Source organism: Apodemus sylvaticus, chromosome 10 (genome assembly GCF_947179515.1).
Source record: "Apodemus sylvaticus chromosome 10, mApoSyl1.1, whole genome shotgun sequence".
Lineage (NCBI taxonomy): Eukaryota > Metazoa > Chordata > Mammalia > Rodentia > Muridae > Apodemus > Apodemus sylvaticus.
In genome coordinates, this window is record NC_067481.1 from 89,663,111 (window position 1) to 89,684,657 (window position 21,547).

At 44.1% G+C, this 21,547-nt stretch overlaps 1 protein-coding gene across 1 annotated transcript in view; it reads left to right on the forward strand.

The window, feature by feature from the left end:
* Wwc1 (WW and C2 domain containing 1) overlaps positions 1 to 21,547 on the forward strand; it is a 148,339-nt gene that overhangs the window by 64,312 nt on the left and 62,480 nt on the right. Inside the window, exons 2-3 of the mRNA XM_052197045.1 lie at positions 3,564 to 3,673; positions 8,215 to 8,418. Of these exons, the coding sequence (XP_052053005.1) occupies positions 3,564 to 3,673; positions 8,215 to 8,418 (314 nt within the window). The remainder of the gene's footprint in view (positions 1 to 3,563; positions 3,674 to 8,214; positions 8,419 to 21,547) is intronic.

The window sequence follows — 21,547 nt, forward strand, 5'->3', positions numbered from 1 at the left end:
AAGAGATGCTGGACAAACTTGGTGGTCAGTGTCTGCTTGGATATGTTAGTGGCAACCTCAACAGATTGTCCTGGGATTGAGAGCTAACTAGGAGTCAGGGATTGTGTAGGTTTAATGAACACCTTTGTGCCAATGACTGAGACACTCATCATATAAAACGTCAGTGCCCCTTGTCTGGGTCACACATCCCCGTTCACACTCCTCTTCTGTGCCAGCACAGCTCCAGGTTGTTCTGAGATCCACCCGGTCTTGTTAATCTTTATCAAATCTTTGTCAAAGCTTCGGCTCTAGGACCTAGCCCTGGAACCCTGGTGTATTGACTGTGCATTGTTCAGAATGTGCTGTCATTTGTAAACTCGAACAAGAACATCTACTGCCCAGAGAGGGAACATGGTTCTCACAGCATGCTTTGTAGGCCTAGATAAAGCCATTGTTCAATACTTAATTATGCTTACTTTATAACTGTTACCGCAAATTTAGTTTAACGTAAAAGTGAAACTAGGTTGAAAATTCTTATAGCTAGTTTTTTGTTTGCTTTACGTTGTTTTAAGTTAGGTTCCTACTATGTAGTCCTGGCTGGCCTGGAACTTGCTATAGCCAGGTTGGCCTCAAACCTACAGAGCTTGGCCTCTGCCTCTGCCCCTCTGCCTCTGCCCCTCTGCCTCTGCCCCTCTGCCTCGGTCCCTCCGCCTCTGCCCTTCTGCCTCTCCTGAGTGATGAGATTAAAGGCGTGTGCTACCACACCTGCCTAGATGCCTTTTTTGTAAATTTAGTCTCCTGTAGCCTAGGCTAGCTTCCAGTTTGCTGTGTAGCCAAGGTTGACCTTGAGCTTCAGCTCCCTCCCCCTGCCTCCACTTCTGAAATGACAAACACACCAGTACACACCTGTATGTGGTGCTGGGGGAATGGCCTCGGGGTTTTGAGCATGCCAAGCAAGTATTCTACCTACTGAGTTATATCCCTAGCCTCAAACAGCATTGCAACTGAAATCTGTCACTTCCCCCCCCCACTCCTCTCCCGTCCTTTCCCTCCCCCTCTTTCCCACTTACTTTTCTTGAGAACATTATAGGCTTTTAAGGAGGAGTTCTGTTGTAAACCTGTGATCCTAGCACTCAGGAGGCTGGGGACAGAAATACCAGGAGTTTGAGGCCAGCCTGGGTTACGTAGTGAACCCTGTCTCAAAACAAACAAAAACATAGAATGAAGGAAAGACGATGGTAGCCTTTTTAGTCTCAGTGTCTCATTGCATGTGTTCCTACATACGGGCACACATATGTTCACAAGCCCAGGGTTGACTGATAGATATCAGGGCTGATCACTCCTCTAACTTTATTTGAGAGAGATGCTCAGCTGAAGCTGGGCAGAGCTTACCAGTATGAACAGTGTCACTACCCACCTTGCTCTGGGACCCCCTTGTCCTCTGCCTTCCAAGGCTGACATTACAAGTGGGCTGTTCTACTCTCACCTTGCATTTTGTGGGTTCTGGGGAGCTAAACTCTGATGATCTTATAAACACATTAACTGCTGTGCCATGCCCCCCACACACACCCAGCGATATATTTTAACTTCAAACATGACCTTATTTAACCTACCCAGCAACCTGAAGAGTTACATTAGCCCCCACTTCACAGGTGAAAATTTCTGAGGCTCTGGGAGATTAAGTTCTTGGCCAACTTACACAACTAAAGAACAATGCTTATTGGATTCTTATTTGATTATATTTCTTAGTTTGTTGCCTATAAAAACATGCCCCTGGCCCCAGTCTCGTGAAACCACAGTCTCCCACAATGCAGCCATGAATTATTAACCCAAGCCAATTGGTGGCTACAGGTCACAGTCTCTGAAACCCTCAGTATGAAGCAGGCGTGTGGACATGTCAGGGTCTAGTCTGCCAGTGGCTTTTCCGATGTCACTGTGTCTCTTTGTCCCCGTGTAGATTTACGTTTGGTTTAGATGGAGTCAACTTTCCATCTCTCTATCAAACGCCTACAGCGAGGAGCTTCCGGAGAGAAAAGCCATTTTAGAGACTTCAGTCTATAAATGACTGACTGTCTTGCCTTGAGCTTGTATCGAGGCAGCGACAGATCTTGACAGGAGTATGTGACAGAGCAAAGCTGTTCACTTCATAGCCAGACAGCAAGAGATGAGAAGAAGAGGCCGGGGTCCCATTCTCTTCTCTTCAGGAAGCATACCTCCAGTGATCTGGGGACCTCACATTAAGTCTCACTGCCTCAGGGCTCCATCGTTTCCTGTAGCACTCAGCCAGGGGCCGAGCCTCTAACACACAGGCCTGCAAAGAATTTCAGAGGAGAGCAATCATCTAGGTTAAGGAAGAGATGGTCAAAGCATCTCCCTTCCTGTCCCGTAGCGCCTCAGTTTTGCCCATATGTGTAAAGAATGTGAAATGTTCTCTTGCAGTTCCAGAACTGACTGGAATGAGGAAGGAGCAGACAGAAACTCGGGAATATTAGAATGAGTGTTTTAAGGCCAGGGAGATAAAAATGGAAGCTCTGCAACCTTGTGGTCTGAGTTCCCTCTCTAGAGCCCAGCAGTGATACAAAGTTGCAATCCTTATTGTATGATGGGTGTCAGAGACTGGAGAATCACACAGTAGCAGAACAAGAGAGACCCTGTCTTGGGCTAGAACTGATAACCAAAAGTTGTCCTCTGACCTCCACATGGGTGCGTGATTGTATGCGGTTTTTCTAGACAAAGGCAATGCTGGGAATACTTGGAAAGGGCTGTCTCGGGAAGCCACTGATCCCATGTGGTAGTTTCCTGGATCCCTGTTCTCTGGCTGAACCCCTGGACAAATGGTATATGGTGCAGTTTTCCAGCCTTGACAAGCCTTTGCTGCTTCAGTTACATGATTTGTTTATCTGTCTGATTTAGCCACTGAGACTTGGGTGATTACCACCAGTTCACACCCCACGAGATGGGGCCTTAGAGAGTTATTATTGCCAAATAGTCAGTTTGGCCAGCCTGGCTGAGGAGAGTCAGCAGTGGGTGCAAGCATTTGAGATCCAACTCAATCAGCAAATAAATATGGCTTGCTGGCTTAGACTCCTGGAGCTGGAACGTCTGCTGCTCTAGAGCTCACGGGAGGCCAGCTTTTGGAAGGGCAAATGGGCATGACAAATATAAGACAGAGCCAGGACAAAGACCAGAGTGGGGCGGGCCAGCCAGCTACAGGTGGAAAAGCCAGAGAGGCCTGGAATCCAAGTCACAAAGCCAAGCCTGGGCCTTAGAGCTGTTGTGCAAACTATCATCCGGAGATGCAGAAACCCAAGGTTCAGACAGAAAGATGGCTTGCCGAAGTCACCGATGTGTTAGAGGCAAAATATTTAGACCAGAATACATTCTTTACCTTCTCCCACATCCTTACCCTGATGCTATTGTAGAAAAGCTTTATCTTCCCAGAGGCGCAGAGCACAGCAGGACTGGGGTTCTATAGTACAAATCATCTAGATCCACTGACCAGTCAGGAGGAATGGAGAGTCTGGAAAAATAGCAGTGTTGGGGAATACAGACTGATGGAGTGTGTCTCTCGCCTTCCTTGCCAGGTATACCAAACCGCTCACCTTTGCTGACTGCATTAGCGATGAGTTACCGCTGGGATGGGAAGAAGCGTATGATCCACAAGTTGGAGATTACTTCATAGACCACAATACCAGTAAGTTCTTTGCTGCCCCTCCCCAGACCCCATCCCCATGTCTATCCCCTTCCCTTCTCGCGCCCACCTCCACAGAAGCACCAGCAGAGCCTTGAAGGCAGATTGTGTTTTGTTTAATGTAGACTTAGAGATGTCAGTGTGGATATAGATAGATAATGTATGCTCATGTGAAAACAACAGTTCGGAAGGTTTTTTAATAGAATCTGAAACTTCTCTCAGCTCTGTCCCGCTCCTCGGTTTTAGAGGCTGACAGTTTCTTCTGTATCATTTCTGTAATATTGCCAATCGCCTGTTTGTATGTGTGCCTGCATACATATTTTTGCATATGTTTATGTTTATGAATGGTTTCCCTTCCCATTAAAAAATAGTTGCACATTGTCGTTTTAGGCCCGGAGAGATGGTTCAGTTGGTTAAGAGCACTGACTGCTCTTCCGGAAATCCTGAGTTCAAATCCCAGCAACCACATGGTGACTCACAACCATCTGTAATATCGTTTTCAAGGATCTGAAGCCATAGTGAGCCTCTGGCTTGCTGGATCTATACAAGATGCTCTGGCGTGCATCTTATATAGATGCACGTTGGTCCTTAGTAGATTAGCATGTGAGTCCGCTGACTTTAACTTCCTATGCATGACCACAGTATCCGATCTAAGATGACTCTCTCTATTGCTCTCTCCTTCTGGGACCAGGATGGAGGAACTCTGTGAGAAAGACAGAAGCATGTTGTGGAGGAAGACAGGGAAAAGATGCACAGCTGAAGAGAGATGGTCTGTGAATCCTCTTAGCCAAGACTATCTTTGTCCTCTGAAATGCTGTGCAGTGTGACAGAGTTTTCCACCTTAATGTGTCTTTAGAACCATAAGACACTCTATCCTTTCAGGCAAGAAGAAGAGGAAAGGGAATGGGATGGGCCTGCCAATGTTTGAAGGCTGATAATAGGCCACCAACTCCAAACTGCCCCCTGTATCCTAAGTGCACACTCTGTGCTGTGTGCTGTGTCAGATTCTCAGTAGGCAGTATCTTATTCAGTCCTCCCAGGGACCCTGTGGTGTATTAGCCTGATTATCCTCATCTTAATGAGATTTAGAAGTAGCAAGTGGCTACCCCATACTCAGAGATAAGACATGGCTGAAGCTGACCGTGACAGGGCACGCCTGTAATCCCGGCACTAGGAGGCTGAGAATGAAGGTTATGAATTTGAGGCCACTTGGAAAACAGATTTTTCTAGGACAGCTTCGGACCCATCTCAACAAGGGGGAAAGGAGAAAACATGGCTAAACTGGGATTTGAAGCGATACTAAAGGATGGAGTTGTACTTCTGCTCATCCACGTCCCCTTCTGAATTTCCTTTGCCTGTTATCACTGTCTTCTGGGGAAGCTACTGGGTCTAATTCTATCTAGTTCCAAGCCTTTGCAAATGCTCCCGTGGAGGTACCCAGTAGGTGTGCACGTAACCCTTGCTAAGTAGGGAAGGGCCTATGTGTGTGGATGCATGAGCAAGAGGATGAATGAGCAGACTGTGGTTGGCAGCAAAGTGTGGAAGGATATCTGAGAGACCGCTAATGGCGTCAATGGTATTGTTGAGGATAGCAAAGGTTTTTATTAGCACTCATGGTTGCGTACCAGCTAATGAGAAGTAAATACACCTAATTGAGTGTGTATGGGGAATGAGGTTAATGTTTGGAGGGCCGCATCAGGTGCTAGGTTAAACGCTGATGGACTGGGGTCCTAATCAGCCCTCCCCGCTTTCAAATCGCTGAGAGCATCCCCCTCATTAAAGTCTCATGGCAGGAGAGGGATTTTACCGTGCTTCTGGGAGTTGCTGGAAAAACAGAAGGGAGCAGCAGGCTGTGGCGGAGTTAATCCTCCAGGGAATGATGACAGAAGTGGGGTGTGTGTGTGTGTGTGTGTGTGTGTGTGTGTGTGTTTGCCTGCACACGTGCATATGCTGAGGGTAATGAGATGGGACCAAGCAGGAAGATTGCTATCTCGTGGTTTAGCCAGCTCACAGGCTACAGCTTTCCCTTTGGTTGGAAGTAGCATCATTGGATGAAAGATGCTGTATCTATAGATGGCAATATTGAGACAAATGCAAGGTAGGATGTGACCATTGAAGCTGCAATCATTCAGAGCCACGAACCCACAGCAATCTCAGTCCTATGTGCTGTTCTTGGGCAAAATTCTTCTCTAGTTCTGTCTTAGTTTGGTTTTCCTTGTTGGAACAAACACCACGACCAAAAAGCAATTTGCAGGCCAGAGGATATTTCAGCTTACAGCCTACAAGTTCATCATGAAATGAAATCAGGGAAGGAACCTAGAGGCAGGAACTGAAGCAGAGATCGTGAAGGAATACTGTTAACTGACTTGTTCCCCATGGCTTGTTCAGTGTATTTCTTATCCATCCCAGAACCACCTGCCCAGGTGTGATACCACTTACAGTGGGCTGGGCCCTTCCACACCAATCATTAATCAGTGGCCCTACAGACTTTCCCATGGGTTAATATATGGAAGCCATGTCTCAGTTGAGGTTCCTGCTTCCCAGACGACTCCAGTTAAAATAAAATATAAAGCTAACAAGCAGATTCATTGGAACTTGTTACCACAACTCTGCATTTCGATTGGTTATTATTTTCTGTAGTGGTCCCCTTCTGTTGCAAAGAGAAGTTCTCTTGATAAGAAAACTACACTTGTCTGTAGGTATAAGGGATACATGTTTATATATTGTTCTTAGGGATTATGCTGTTTTAGTAAATCAGTTGTTGTAGATTCTCCTTCCACACCCATGATTTCATTAGCACTGAGTGGTTAGCTAGGTTTCCAGTACCAGATTGGATCTTAAATCCAATTAGAGAGCAGTTGGTTACCACCAAGGCATGTGTGCCTTAGGGTCCTCAGGCTACGCTGGTCATTGATTTGCTTCCAATGAGTCACAGCTGGGTAAGACTGCTGGTTGCCTCCTTTCTTTGAAAGTTTGCATGTACCTGCTGGTACAATAAAGCTAGTCTTCAGGGAGAGGACATTCAGATCAAATCCAGTTCCAGGGCGCGCGCTCTCTCTCTCTCTCTCTCTCTCTCTCTCTCTCTCTCTCTCTCTAAGTTAATTTTTCATAGGTTTAGACTATTAACTTGGCTAATTTTAATCTGTAGTTCTCTGCAAAGTAACAATGTTGCATATTCCTCAGATGTTCAACTGTTTTTTAAAACAGTCGCTCTTCATGTTGTCACACTGTCAGAAAATACTATGTTGCTAAGTTTGTTGAAAAGTAGATGTGTGATGTATATAAGAAACAGGAGGGATGGGTATGGTGGCACATGCCTGTAATCCCAGCACTCTGGGAGGCAGAGGCAGGTAGATTTCTGAGTTTGAGGACAGCCAGGGCTACACAGAGAAACCCTGTCTTGAAAAAACCAAATCCCCCCCCCCCAAAAAAAAGAAAAAGAAAAAGAAAAAAAAAGAGTTGCCAGTACAGTTGCTTTCCATATGGAAATGTGGTAGAGGAGGGAACTCTTTACCTCTATCCCTACCTCAGACCATATGGGAAAGCAAATTAAAACCGGGCCACAACCCTAAACATGAGAGGTAAAATTATAAAACGCCTAAAAGAAAACATAGGCAAAACCTGAGCCTGGTGTGATAGACCGATATGTCTGGTCTCAGCATTAGATACTATTCTTCATTTTAGCTAAAAGACTGAGATGTGAGCATTCTAGCATTAGAGAGGCTAGAGTAGGCAAACAACTTGAGACAAGAAACTCAAGATCAATTGTGGGGGTAGGGAAGGAAGTAGAAAAGCTGAAACATTCTGAGACACACACACATATTTGGACAATACACAAAAAGCATTAACCATAAAATGCAGTAAGTTTAGCTTCCTCAAACTAAAGCCTCTTTTTTTTCCCTCTTTTTTGAAAAGATGCCTTTTTCAAAAGAAACTTATAGTGTAAGCCAGAGATAAGGAGAAAATATTTGTACAGCACCCAACATCCCAAGTATATAAAGGGCTCTTAATATATGCTTACCATTTATCATGTTTATATACAAATGTATTGCCACCTGAATTTTTAAAATTATTTTTATGATAAATTAGTATAGGAGGAATTATTGGTCATGGGTATTAATATTTTACACCTCTGTCTCTAATGTATATTGTTATACTATTTTATTTTATATTGCTAACAAAGTACACGATGCCTATTCATATTTTTGAAACTGATTAGTGATTAGTAATAATTATCTTTTTCTTTCACACTGCACCATAGCAGATACCCTTAACCTAGTCCTTCTTTTGGTTTTCCTCAGACAGAACATGGTGTTCAGTTTGAAAACTGATCTTGATTTATTTTTTGGTTTTGTGAAAAATCCAGATGGAATTGCTTTGCCGTGTAGTGAGTTTAACCTATTTATATTTATTGGCTGTAATATACTCATCCATATAAAGAAACTCATCATTTTCTTTACATCATACTCTTGGTGTCCAGTGGTACATTTCTATAGCCCACCAACATGTATGGTACTGACATGTTGCTCTGGGATCTGTTTCAGAAACCACCCAGATCGAGGATCCCAGGGTGCAATGGCGGCGGGAACAGGAGCACATGCTGAAGGATTACCTGGTGGTGGCCCAGGAGGCTCTGAGTGCACAAAAGGAGATCTACCAGGTGAAGCAGCAGCGCCTGGAGCTGGCCCAGCAGGAGTATCAGCAGTTGCATGCCGTCTGGGAGCATAAGCTGGGCTCCCAGGTTAGCTGTGAGTACCTTCCATTGCAGGGGGGTTGCATTGCAAGCATTCCTCCCACAACTAGCACAGCAGGGGCGATCCACACTGAGTACTGTCAGTAGCTTCTGTACTTCACTCTCTGTCCCTTATGCTCCCCATTCCTTTATAAAACTCTACATACTCTCTATTGTTCTTCCTGTTACTTTTTCCTTTCTTTCGTTCTCTGAATGTGTACGTGTGCATGCATTCTATTTACATGTATGTGCTGATTCTGGCACCCATCTATAAATGTGGAGGCCAGCAGGACTGAGTATCCTGCTCTATCACCCTTCTTGCTATTGAGACAGGGTCTCTAGCTGGAGTCAGACTGGTAGCCAGTGAGCCACAGTGATCCGTCTTCCGCTTCTTCGCTGTCTCCCCTAGTTGCTGTAGTTACAGGCACACTCAGCTGTGCCTGGATTTTTACATGAATGATGAAGATACAAACTCAGGCCAGGTGGTGGTGGCACATACCTTTAATCCCAGCACTTGGGAGGCAGAGGCAGGCGGATTTCTGGAGTTTGAGGCCAGCCTGGTCTACAGAGTGAGTTCCAGGACAGCCAGGGCTATACAGAGAATTCCTGTCTCGAAAAAAAAAAACAAAAAAACAAACAAACAAAAACAAAACAAAACAAAAGATACGAAGTCAGGTCCTTAACGGTACACAGCAAGCACTCTCACCTCCTGAGCTATCTCCCTAGCACCCCATTGCTTTTTGGGTTGAGCATCAACTTCTCAGCCGATTTTACCTTGTTTTGTTCCATTTCACTTGTAATCCTTTTGGAATGTTAAGCAGATTCCATATCACTTCATTTAAAGTTCACCCACAGCTATGGGAGATGTGGAGCAGGGCGTTGTTTAATGGGTACAAAATGTTTGCTTCGGGGAGAAAAAAAAGTCATAGAAATAGATGGCTAATAATGACAGAACACCTTTACAACAGCAGGAATATACTTTTTAAAAAAGATTTGTTTATTTTATGCTTATGAGTACATGGTAGCTGTCTTTAGACACACCAGAAGAGGGCATCAGTTGAGGGGCAGCCAGGTTGTTTTCAGTTTCCGATGACTATGAATAAAGCTGCTATTAACATAATCAAACAAATGTCCTTGTGATAGGATGAGTCATCTTTTGGGTATATGCCCAAGGGTTGTCTAGTTGGGACTTGAGGAAGATCGAGTCCCAATTGTCTTAGGAACCACCATATTGATCTTCATAGTGGCCATACGAGTTTGCACATCCACCAGGAGTGCAAACTTAATGATGTGAACAGAGTGCTTTGAAATATTTAAAATGGCAATCTTGGTGTATGTGTGTATTTTTGGTTTTGTTGTTGCTGTTTTAAGGTTTTCATGTTGTTATTTATTTATTTATTTATTTATTTTGGTTTTTTGGATTTGGTTTTTTCAAGACAGGGTTTCTCTGTATAGCCCTGGCTGTCCTGGAACTCACTCTGTAGACCAGGCTGGCCTCGAACTCAGAAAACCGCCTGCCTCTGCCTCCCAGAGTGCTGGGATTACAGGCGTGCGCCACCACCGTCCGGGTTCATGTTGCTTTTTAAACTTTGTTTTTATTATTTGAGGGTTTAGCTTGCATATATGTATGTGAACCAATACATGCCTAGTACCTGAGAAGGTCAGAAGAGGGCTCTTAACTACTAAGCGCCTCTCTAGCCCCTGTTTTTTGTTTTGGAGACAGGGTCTCATAATGTAGCCCAGGCTGCCCTTTAACTCACAGAGATCCACCTGCCACTCCTCCCTGGGATTAAAGATATGTACCATGGATGGCCAGCATTGTATACATTTTAAAATTACATTTTATCTTGTGTGTTTTATATAGACACACTCATGCTACGATATGCCAGAGGCCAACTTAGGAAGCATGGCTCTCTTGAGCCACCATGTGGGTCTCAAGGCTCCATCTCAGAGCATCAGGCTTGGTGGCAGGTGTCTTACCCAATGAGCTGTCTTGCTAGTGTCCTTCCAACTTATGAGAGCATGAGTGGGCTCTGTAGCTGAGAGTGTTCTCTAACTTGCCGTATAGACAAGGCTAGGATTGAGCTCCTCCTCCTCCTGCTGCTTCTACTTCTTAATACAAGGATTATAGCTGTGCGCCATTTCTATATCTGTGTCTACCTCCTAATCTCGGGGATTATAGACATGTGACTTCACATCTGGTATGCTGCCACTTTTTATGAGCCAAATCTTTCTTATGTTTGTTGAGTATTTGTTACATGCCAGGAACCTTCCTACAATCTCTATGTATGGTATTTTCAACAGTCCTGTGCTATTTTCAACATATTTCCTCATAGCGGTTCTGTTCAGTTCAAATATTAATTAAGGTACTATTGACCATCTTAACAGATAAGGAAGGTAAGGATCAGCAATGCATCCACAGTCTTACAGCTGGTGAGAGAGTTATAACATGCAAAACAATCTGTGATCTGTGTCATCTTGAGTATAGGCCAGGTCGTGGAGACAAGCATGTGACCATGGTGTCCATGCATCTGTGGCTTGGTTTTGATGCCCGTGATGTGGGAGGTTCATTTAGCTATCAGACTAGAGGCAGCCACTGTCCCAGTCCTGCCCCCCTTGGACACTCAGGAGCTCCCCCAGGATCTCAGCTATATCTGGAGGTCCTATGACATGCTAGGAGGCTTCTAGAATGTAGTCTGACTTAGTTAATGGGATCTGCTGTAACACCACACCATAGCCTAGATCACTTCCAACACAGTATTCCTCCTCTGTTATAGAGGCTGGACATCGGAGATGATGGAAGTGCTGGCACAGATGGGTTCCCATGAGAGCTCTCTTGGTTTACACACGGCAGCCTTCTTGCTGTGACATCACACCACATGGCAGAGAGAGACTGCAGGCTTTCTGGTTTCTTTCCCAGTACAGCAGTCCAAGGCTCAGGACCTCATTTAAGCCTGCCTACCTTCCAAAGGCTCTGCCTCTACACCCCATCATTTTAGATGTTAGGACCTTATGTAGGGAGATGACACAGTGCACAGTAATATCGTTGCCACTGTCCTGAAATGGAAATACTATCTGTGATGGTTTGTAAATGCTTGGTCCAGGGAGCGACACTATTAGAAGGTGTGGCTTTGTTGGAATAGGTGTGTCACTGTGAGCATGGGATTTAAGACCCTCATCCTAGCTGCTTGGAAGCCATATTTCTCCTAGCAGCCTTCAGATGAAGATGTAGACCTCTCAGCTCCTCCGGCACCATGCCTTCCTGGATGCTGCCATGCTCCCACCTTGATGATAATGGACCTCTGAACCTGTAAGCCAGCCCCAATTAAATGTTGTCCTTATAAGAGTTGCCTTGGTCATAGTCTCTGTTCATAGCAGTAAAACCCTAACTAAGACACTGTTGTTGTTAGTGAAACTCTTACTTGAACAGGTGAAGTTGATGTTTTTCCTTTCTCTAAAGTTCCATTGTTTGAAAGGTGGCAAATTTTCCTTATGTATTTTTTTGTGGTGATGCTTTATATGGTACAAAATAATAGCCCACAAATTATTTACTAATTTACTGATTTTTGGCTATATAGTGTCCCTTTTCAGGAGATATTGGAACTAGCATCACCAGTAAATAGTCAGCTGGCATCACAAGCCCTTTGAGATGGGTACTTCATAGAGGTTCCTGCACAATAATATTTCATCTGAATCTGTCTACTCGTGAACACAGCCAGGTATATCCATAATGTAGGCAAGTGTACAAGATAATTGGTCTACATTTTAAAAGGTCAAAGAAGCGATTGAGGTGGGCAAAAAGGCACAGAAAAAAACTATGATGCCAAGCTTTGTGCCAGTAGCTGTTGTTGACATATTGATGGCTTTGAATATGGTGTGTGTTCTCAGCATTCGCTAGTGTTTCTAGACATTATTTGTTGAATCTTTTTGTTGTTTTTTCCCGAGAGGGTGTGGAGGTGAGGAGTTCTGGGAGTTAAGCCTAGATCTGTGCAGAGCCCAGATACACTCTACATCCATAGCCACGTTGAAGAACTACTATGAACTGAGCACACTACTAACCAGGTAGAAGGATGAGTGGACAATCTCCAGAACGAATGCTAGAGCCTGCCCATAAGCTTAGCTACTGCAGAGGATGAGCCAGGAGGATTACATGTTTGAGGCTAGTCAGGGTTCCGTAATGATTCATTCTCTGTCTGTCTGTCTGTCTGTCTCAGAACTAATTTTTAAAAAGGGAGTTCATATCTATAGAATCCGATGGTAGAGTGCTTGTTTAACACGTGCAAAGCCCTGTGTTCCATCCCCAGTACCACAATACCACAAACAAACAAAGCCCTGGGTGATCAAGGTAAAGGATGTATCAACATTCATTACATTGTTCTTGGATTTGTGGATAGAAACTTTCTAAAATTAAAGGTCAGATGGGAAAAAGAGTAAAAAGTCTCGTGAGAAATACTGGGGTGGTGACGGCATCCGTGGAAAGTCCTCCTCAGAAGGCCTAGATGCAGTTATCTATTGCTGTAACACTGACCGTGGCAGACCAGACTTACCAGACTCAGACTCCTTATGTCTGACTGTGGAAATGTTAATAATGCCTTTTCAGATGAGTCTGCAGCAAGATTTTTAGCTACAGTGCCATTGACATTTGGAGCAGGTACTGGGGATGCCCTGCGTGTGGAAGGGTATTCAGCATTCTTCTGGTCTCTAAGTACTAGCAGGGGCCCCTTCCTTGTGAGTTCTAACAACCAATAAACATTTCCAGATATCTCATGGCCCATAGAAGGCAAAATTGAAAGCCACTGGTCTAGGGAAAGTACCCAGTAGAGTTTCCTTAGAAACATGTTAATGGCTAAGTAAATATCCACATCAATACATAATTCCATGGTTAGAATGGGACTTATCTCAAAGTCCCAAGCTACATCTAGGGGATTTACAGTTTGTATTTTTTTTTATGTGCATGTGTGCCACTGTGCACTTATAAAGGCCGAAGGACAGCTCACCAGACTTGACAGCAAGTGTCTATCTGCCAAGCCCCTTCATCTGTCCAGATAGTTAATATTTTTTGTATCAATTCATTTGTGTGTGTGTGGGCATGAAAGTGTGTGCCGTGTACATGTGTATAAGTGGGGGAAGGGGTATACCTGGGTGTGTGAAGAAGCCAGAAGAGGGCCTCAGATACCTCAGAGCTGGAATTACAGACATTTATGGGATACCTAGCTTATTACATACATGCTGAGATGTAATTTATGTATGTTTAAAGGCATGCTCTCACCATGTAGCTCTGGCTGGCCTTGAACTCACCATGTAGACCAGGCTGGTCCCTGACTTACAGAGGTACACCTGCTTCTGCCTCCCAAGTGCTATGATTAGAGGCCTGTGCCACCGTACCTGGTCCCATATAATATTTTCAGGGTCAGCACTGGAGACAGACTGCCTGGCTTCAAGTGCAATCTGCCAGCTCTATAACCTTAAAACTTCTTGGTCTTCTTTTGTGTGTACAAAAACTGATCGAATAACTGTTTTCTATGGGATTTTTATCTAGTCAATTGTCCAGTCATCAATAAAGTTATATTATTATTTATTACTACTGTGAATGAATTTTCACAGTTCCCTGGCACAAAGAAGATAAGCTGAGCTTCCCTAACCAAAATCTAAAATGTTCCAAAATCTTGAATTATTTGTCACTGTAATACCACATGAGAGATGTCATATCATGGACTTTGTGTCATGCACGAAGGTACTTTTTTTTTTGGTTTTTTGGATTTGGTTTTTTCAAGACAGGGTTTCTCTGTGTAGCCCTGGCTGTCCTGGAACTCACTCTGTAGACCAGGCTGGCCTCGAACTCAGAAATCCGCCTGCCTCTGCCTCCCAGAGTGCTGGGATTGCAGGCGTGCGCCACCACCGCCCGGCTACGAAGGTACTTAAAGTATCATCTAAGTTACTTTCAAGCCAGATGCGATGGTATATATCTTTAATACCAGCACTTAGGCAGAGGCAGGCAGATTTCTGTGAGTTCGAGGCCTGCCTGGTCTATATAGTAAGTTCCAGGTCAACCTAGGTTACAGAGGGAGACCTTGCTTCAAAGTAAGTAAATAAAGTTACTTTCAATTCATATCAACCATGAATACATTTCCTATATTTTTGCCTTGGGTCCTATCCCCATGATACCTCATTATGTAAATGCAAGCATTTCAAAATGCAAAACTTCTGAAACCTGAAACTGATCCAGCAGCACCACACATTTCAAACAGGAATGCTCTGCCTTTAAATACACAGCCAAAGACAGGAAGCAAGTGATGCGGTTCTTCAGCCCATTAGTACAACCTTCAGACATCCCGAAAAACTGAGCCAGCCTGGGAGGCCACCCCCATGGGGTCATATCAGGCAACTAGATTTGAGAAGCAGACGAACCAGGGACTGTCTACACCCCAGCCCAACCATCCCAGTGAAATGAGGCCAGAGCCTCATTTTGATTTTCTCTTAGGTTTTATAAGTCTCCTTTGATAACAGGCTGGTGAGGCCACATGCCTGTCCTCTAGCTCAGATGGCCTGCTGGGGCTTGTGACGATTTCATCATTTGGCTTTAACTGCTGGGAGTACCAGTCACAGGTGGGGCCATACCCTGGGATAGACTGTCTCATCAACCTGTTGGTGTAATCTACAGAGTGGTGGGGAAGCAAAAAGAAACGAACATTTATTGTGTGCCTACTGTATGCTTACAAAGCAATAAGTAAGCCCCTCCACTAACACGCTCTTGCTAGGTAGAGTTGTTACTATTCTATGGGCAAGGAAACTGAGGCCCCCAGAATGACAAGTGGCCTTCACCAGAGTCATACCACTGCAAGACTGCAGGGGCTTTGATATCTGGGCAGGTCTGATCTTGAAATCATTATTCCCTTCATGTAAGGCAAGTTTACAAGCCACATGTCAAGGTTCCATCTGGGTCCTCCTAGCCTGAAGCAGGTGAAGACTTGAGAGATCTGGGTTCTTTGAGGCCTGGCTACACTCATTCACCTCTCCAGACTTTGATTTCCCAACTGAAAAATGAATCACTAGGATGCCATAGTTACAAAAAAAAAAAAAAAAGAAGAAGAAAAAATACCAGCAGGAGGGCTGAGGTGTCTTAGCATGTAAAAAGTCCTGCTGAAGTGCCGGACAGTCTGAGTGTGCTGGCCAGGTTCCTGTCAACCTGACCCAAGCTAGAGTCATCGGACAGGAGGGAACCCCAGTTGAGAAAATGTTGCCGTAAGATCAGACTGTGGTCAAGTTTATAGGACTTTTCTTTTCTTTTTTCTTTTCTTTTCTTTTCTTTTCCTTCTTTCCTTCCTTCTTTCTTTCTCTCTCTTTCTTTCTTTCCTTCTTTCCTTCCTTCTTTCTTTCTTTCCTTCTTTCCTTCTTTCTTTCTTTCTTTCCTTCTTTCTTTCTTTCCTTCTTTCTTTCTTCTTTCCTTCTTTCTTTCTTTCCTTCTTTCTTTCTTTCTTTCCTTCTTTCTTTCCTTCCTTCCTTCCTTCCTTCTTTTCTTTTCTTTTCTTCTTCCTTCCTTCTTTTCTTTTCTTTTCTTCTTTCTTTTCTTCTTTCTTTTCTTTTTTCTTTTCTTTTCCCTTCTTTTCTTTTCTTTTCCCTTCTTTTCTTTTCCTTTCTTTTCTTTTCTTTTCTCTTTTCTTTTCTTTTCTTTTCTTTTCTTTTCTTTTCTCTTTTCGAGACAGGGTTTCTCTGTGTAGCCTTGGCTGTCCTGGATCTCACTCTGTAGACCAGGCTGGCCTCAAACTCGGAAATCCGCCTGCCTCTGCCTCCTGTGTGCTAGAATTAAAGGTGTGTGCCACCACTCCCTGGCTTAGGACGTTTTCTTAGTTAGTGGTTAGTGCCACCCCTGAGCTGGTGGTCTTGGTGCTATGAGAAAGCAGGCTGAGCTGCATTGAGGAGCAAGCCAGTAAGGATCACTGCAGTTCCTGCCTCCGGGTTCCTGCTTTGAATTCCTGTCCTGATGTCCCAAGATGATGGGCTATATGTTGTTAAGAGAAAATAAACCTTTTCTTTCCCAAGTTGCTCAGTCACAGTAGGTTTTGTTTTGTTTGTAAGTGCAACCATGAGTCTGAAGGCTACAGAGCAGATGATTCCCCTACCCGGACAGCCTCAGAGGAGGAAAAATGAACAGAAACTAGGGAAACTGACAGCTCCACTCTTATGTGAAACGTATAACTCAGCATAGCAGCAGCTAGCTCTGGAAGCAGGTGTGAAGAGAAGAGAGTCTTGAAGCATTGTCTGAGACAGACCGCCTCCCATATTGGTACGACCAGGTGGTTACCCATCCCTCACCAGGCAAAAGACTGAAGGTATGCACTGGAGTCCCTGGACTGGAAGGTTAGAGGATGCCAGGTTCGAAGCCAGGACATAGCACGCTAAAACTTATTACTTAATAGTACTTATTATTTGAACATAAACACAGACTTTGAAGAACTCAACCCTCATGTTTCATTTTGTGCCCAGAATGGTGGCAGGCTGGATAGGACTCTGGGAGACCTGACCAGAAGAGAGAGATGAAGAGAGAAAAAAAATTGAAAGGCACAGATATTGGGGATTCCTGGTTGAGACAGTGCACAAAACCATGGACCTCGCAGTGCATAAAGAAGTAGATTAGCTCCCCACTCTTTAGCACATGCAGCTGCTGAGACTCCAGATGTAGCAGAAGAAATAGAGACTGGCCACACCTGAAGGAGAGGCTGGGGGGGCTGGGGGGGGGAGGTAGGAAGTACTCATAGGAAGATCTCTGCAGAGGCTACGTAGCCACGAGGCAAGACTACGGAGCTGTATTTCAAATCAAGGAGACTTCCAAGATTCACAAGATGTTTTAGGAATCAAAACATGAGAAATGACAGCTACATCGGAAGATTGGAAAACACAACTGAGGAAATCTAGGAAGCAGAGCCAAAATACAATCAGATTGGCAACAGAAGATAAAACAGAGCGCTGGTGCCGAAAGCCTAGCCTAGATCAAAATGTATCCCATGGCGCTGAGGAAACACAGGAAGAAGCCACCATGAAATAACTCAGCGGAATTTCCCAGAACTGGAGGAGGGCTTTCACACTGAAAAGCTTCACAGACTGCCTAACACAGTGTGTGAAAGTCAGCATGCACACAACCACCATTTGGAAATTTGAAAAACCCGGGAGCAATGAAACATCAAGCAGACATCTAGATCAGGTCACACAGAAATGATTGGGATTTGAATCACTCCATACTTCTTTCCAGTCACACTGGAGGACTAGATGGGACCAATGCTTTTACCTTTTTCAGAAAAGTCAGTTCTGACAAAAAAAAAAAAAAAAAAAAAAAAAAAAAAAAAAAAAAAAAAAAACCCGTAACTGCAAAAGTATTTTTAAGTATAGAGCAGAGTAAAGATATTTCGAGACTTGTGGGATTTCAAAACTTTTGCTTCCTTCCTGTCTCCTTTCCCCGCTACAAGTGAAGTTCTATCAACATAATGGGGTCATACAGAAAGAGAGACCTGAATGCAGCAAGGAGGAGGAGGGTGAAGAGGGGCGGGAGGGAGCCTGTGGCCACTGGCTATACATAGGTCACACAGAAGCTAAACACTGACAGAAGGTGTGTGCTCCTACTCCAAGAGAGGGTATTAGGATAATTCAGAATGTGGGGTTAAGTTAGTGGTGTGTTTGTAGACACTGAGCTAATGTGAAAACGATAATTATTAACTCTTGGGAGAACGGAGCAAAAATGGACGAAACAAGACAAGTAAATTAAATCCACTGACTCTGCCCTGAATCACGTGCAGAGTAAAAAAAGAGCACAGACGTCGAAGGCAGCTTTTACCAAAAAGGTGACGTGTTGGGAGCATGTGCTGGTGAGGGGGGGCCAAGTGTGTGGTGTGGGCTGGGAAAAGAAGAGAAACTAAAGTTATCATCCCTCGGGGGAGGGGGACTCGGGATACATAATGTCTAAAGCCAAAGCAGACCGAGACAACCCCTGCACGCCTGTTACTGGGAACATAGAGGTGGATACACAAAGCTCTAGCTGAAGGTGGGGCCCAGCAGTGGGGTGATTCTTGTGTGTGTGTGTGTGTGCGCGCGTGTGTGTGTGTGTGTGTGTGAGAGAGAGAGAGAGAGAGAGAGAGAGAGAGAGAGAAAGAAAGAGAGAAAGAGAGAGAAGGGGGGAAGACAGAACACTGAACCTTTAAAAATGGTTCCATATGGGGGTCTGAATAAGAGGGATAAGAACTATAAACTGTTCTCTCTTTTCTTTTAATAATTTACCCTGGGTTGGTTTCTTAAACTATACTCATAAACTATATATACCTTTTCTAAAATAGTTAAGATCAATGATTAATCATATTTAAAATAATTACAATAATAATTACAATAAATAATGAAGATCAAACAAGACCATTTATTATTCATTCATTCATTCATTCATTCATTTATGTTTTTTTCGAGACAGGGTTTCTCTGTGTAGCCCTGGTTGTCCTGGAACTCACTCTGTAGATCAGGCTGGCCTCAAGCTCAGAAATCCACCTGCCTCTGCCTCCCAAGTGCTGGGATTAAAGGTGTGTGCCACCACTGCCTGACACATTTTTAAGGTCTTCAAGTCCTTTCCATGGAAGGCTATGAAGGGGAGCACACAGAGAGTGTAAGGAAGCCAGCTGTCTGTGTCCAGAGCTCTGATCACTTGACTTTGTGAAAACCCGTCCAACTGTATACACGTGCCATACAGTGTGTGTGTGTGTGTGTGTGTGTGTGTGTGAACTTTAAAAATTGCATTGTGCTTTATATATGTAAACACACACATGTGTATATATACATATACTTACATATATATATACACATATACTTACATATATATATACACATATACGTATATATATATATCAGGAACTCCCTGAGCTGTCAGCAATCCTTTTACCTCAGCCACCTGAGTGCTGGGATTATATATGTTTTACCACACCTGGCTTATGGAGGTCTCTTTAAAAAAAGAAAAAAGAAAGAGAACTAAGTAAAAAAAATTACCTAAAAAATATTCACCAGGCTGTATTCCATTTCAGCAGCTTTGTGTATAAATTGTGCATTTCTTAAGAATTCTCCAAAGAGTAAGGATTCAAGTCTCTGACAGCACCATTGGTAGAAGTATGTTCTTTTTTTTTTTTTTTTTTGACTTCCTTTGCTTCGAGAATTTCTGATCATGCCCAAGGGATGCTAATGCATTTCACAAGGACTTCCCCCCAGGATCACCTTCACCCAGCCTGGGTCAGCAATTGCCACTTTTGACGGGTCCTCAGACTGTTAGCATCTCCTGTATGTCTCTCCCATAGTTCCCAGCAGCCGGGCTTCATGATCAGCTGGCAGGACGTGATGCTTAGAATAGAGTTCCTCTGATGACCTTTCCGCATACATCTCCATCTTATTTCCTCACTGACAAACTTGTCTCAGCTCCACAGCCTGTTCTTCCATCCGCCACGGATAACAGATGGTGTGAGCTGTTTTAAAGTGCTGGGGAGTGCCTCTTTGGAGAATCTGCTTTGGCCAATTTCTAGCTCTGTCTCCAGCCAGGACCCTCCCAAAGATCCCCCCCCCCCCAAGTCCACAGAAGAATAGGAGAATTGGAAGGCAGGAGGTGATGACGCTCCCCTGAGCACCTGTTCCATGCCCAAAGGCCTGGAAGTCCTCTCCAGCCCCACTTCTCTCCTGTGGAAATACCCAGACCCAATCACCCTGCTTGTCACGGTGAGCTTTGCTGAACTGCTTTGCTGCCCGCTGGTACCTCATCTGTTGTTATACAGAGTAGTTTTTTTCTCATTTCCCAAACCTTAACTCTCCTTGTGCGTGATTCAAAGCCCCAGTAAACTATTTTAACTAAATCCAAACAGAAGCTTCCCCCTAGTGCCGGACACTGAGGATTAGCCAGAATAGCCTGGTCTCAGTTTGCTCAGGGTCTTAACTGCAGTGTTCAGACCACCAAGAGTGGGAGGGGAGATGAACTAGCCTATCCAGTGTGATTCGGGACACTCCAGGAATACCTTCCCTACCGAGAAAATCTGTTCAACAGTGGGGAGGAGTAGTTATTTGGAACTTGATGATTTCTCATATCTAGATATGTTTCCCCGTTACCACACCTCAAACACGCCAGGTCTGTGGTGACTCCCGTTGGGTTAGAGAGCTTGTAGTATGTGGTGGTTTCCCTTGTCACCTTTTCTTCCTTGAAGCACCTCACTCTGTGCTGCGTTCCCTTTTATAAGTTACAAAAACTTAAGAAACTTGCAAAGACGCAGTGAGAAAAAAATATTTTTGAGACAGGGTTTTCTCTGTGTGGCCTTGGCTGTCCTGGAACTTGCTTTGTAGACCAGGCTGGCTTCAAACTCATAGAGATTCTTCCACCTGTCTCTGCCTCCCAAGTACAGGGATCAAAGGCATGTGCCACCCTGGCTGGCAAATGGTGAGATTTTACCACGCTAGAACTATAGCTAAGCAACAGGAGATTACTTAGGACAAAGATAATTGTTCCAGGGTAGTGTAATTATGGGTTCATTATTTTCTTCTCAAATGTATATTAATTAAAAAATTAGCTTTTTAGCATCTTTATTAGAAAAGTAGATATTCATATTAGAAAATATGAGGGCTGGAGAGATGGCTCAGTGGTTAAGAGCACTGGCTGCTCTTCCGAAGGTCATGAGTTCAATTCCTAGCAACCACATGGTGGCTCACAACCATCAGTGTGTGTGTGTGTGTGTGTGTGTGTGTGTGTGTGTGTGTGTGTGTGTGTGTAATAAATCTTTAAAAAAGAAAACATGAAAAATACCAAAAATAAAAAATAAAAATAAAAAGGTGGAAATTAGTTCTATTTATACATCTGCCCCTCCAGACAGCAGTGTTAACTAACCAGGGATCCCCCACACCCATGCCAGGCAAGTGGCTTTTCATGTCTTCTTAGCAACATGTCTGTGGACCAGTTTATCAACTGTATATCTGTATTATTTTACTTTTCTGTACATTTCTTTGTCATCTGGATGTCATGGACTGGTACGTGTCAGATATTTCTTATTCTACTCTGTGGCTTTCTACATCGTGGTTTAAATTGTGTAAGTTACGTTTGTAAGGGGAGGGGCACGGTAGGGAAACCACCAAGATGGCCGTCCGATCTT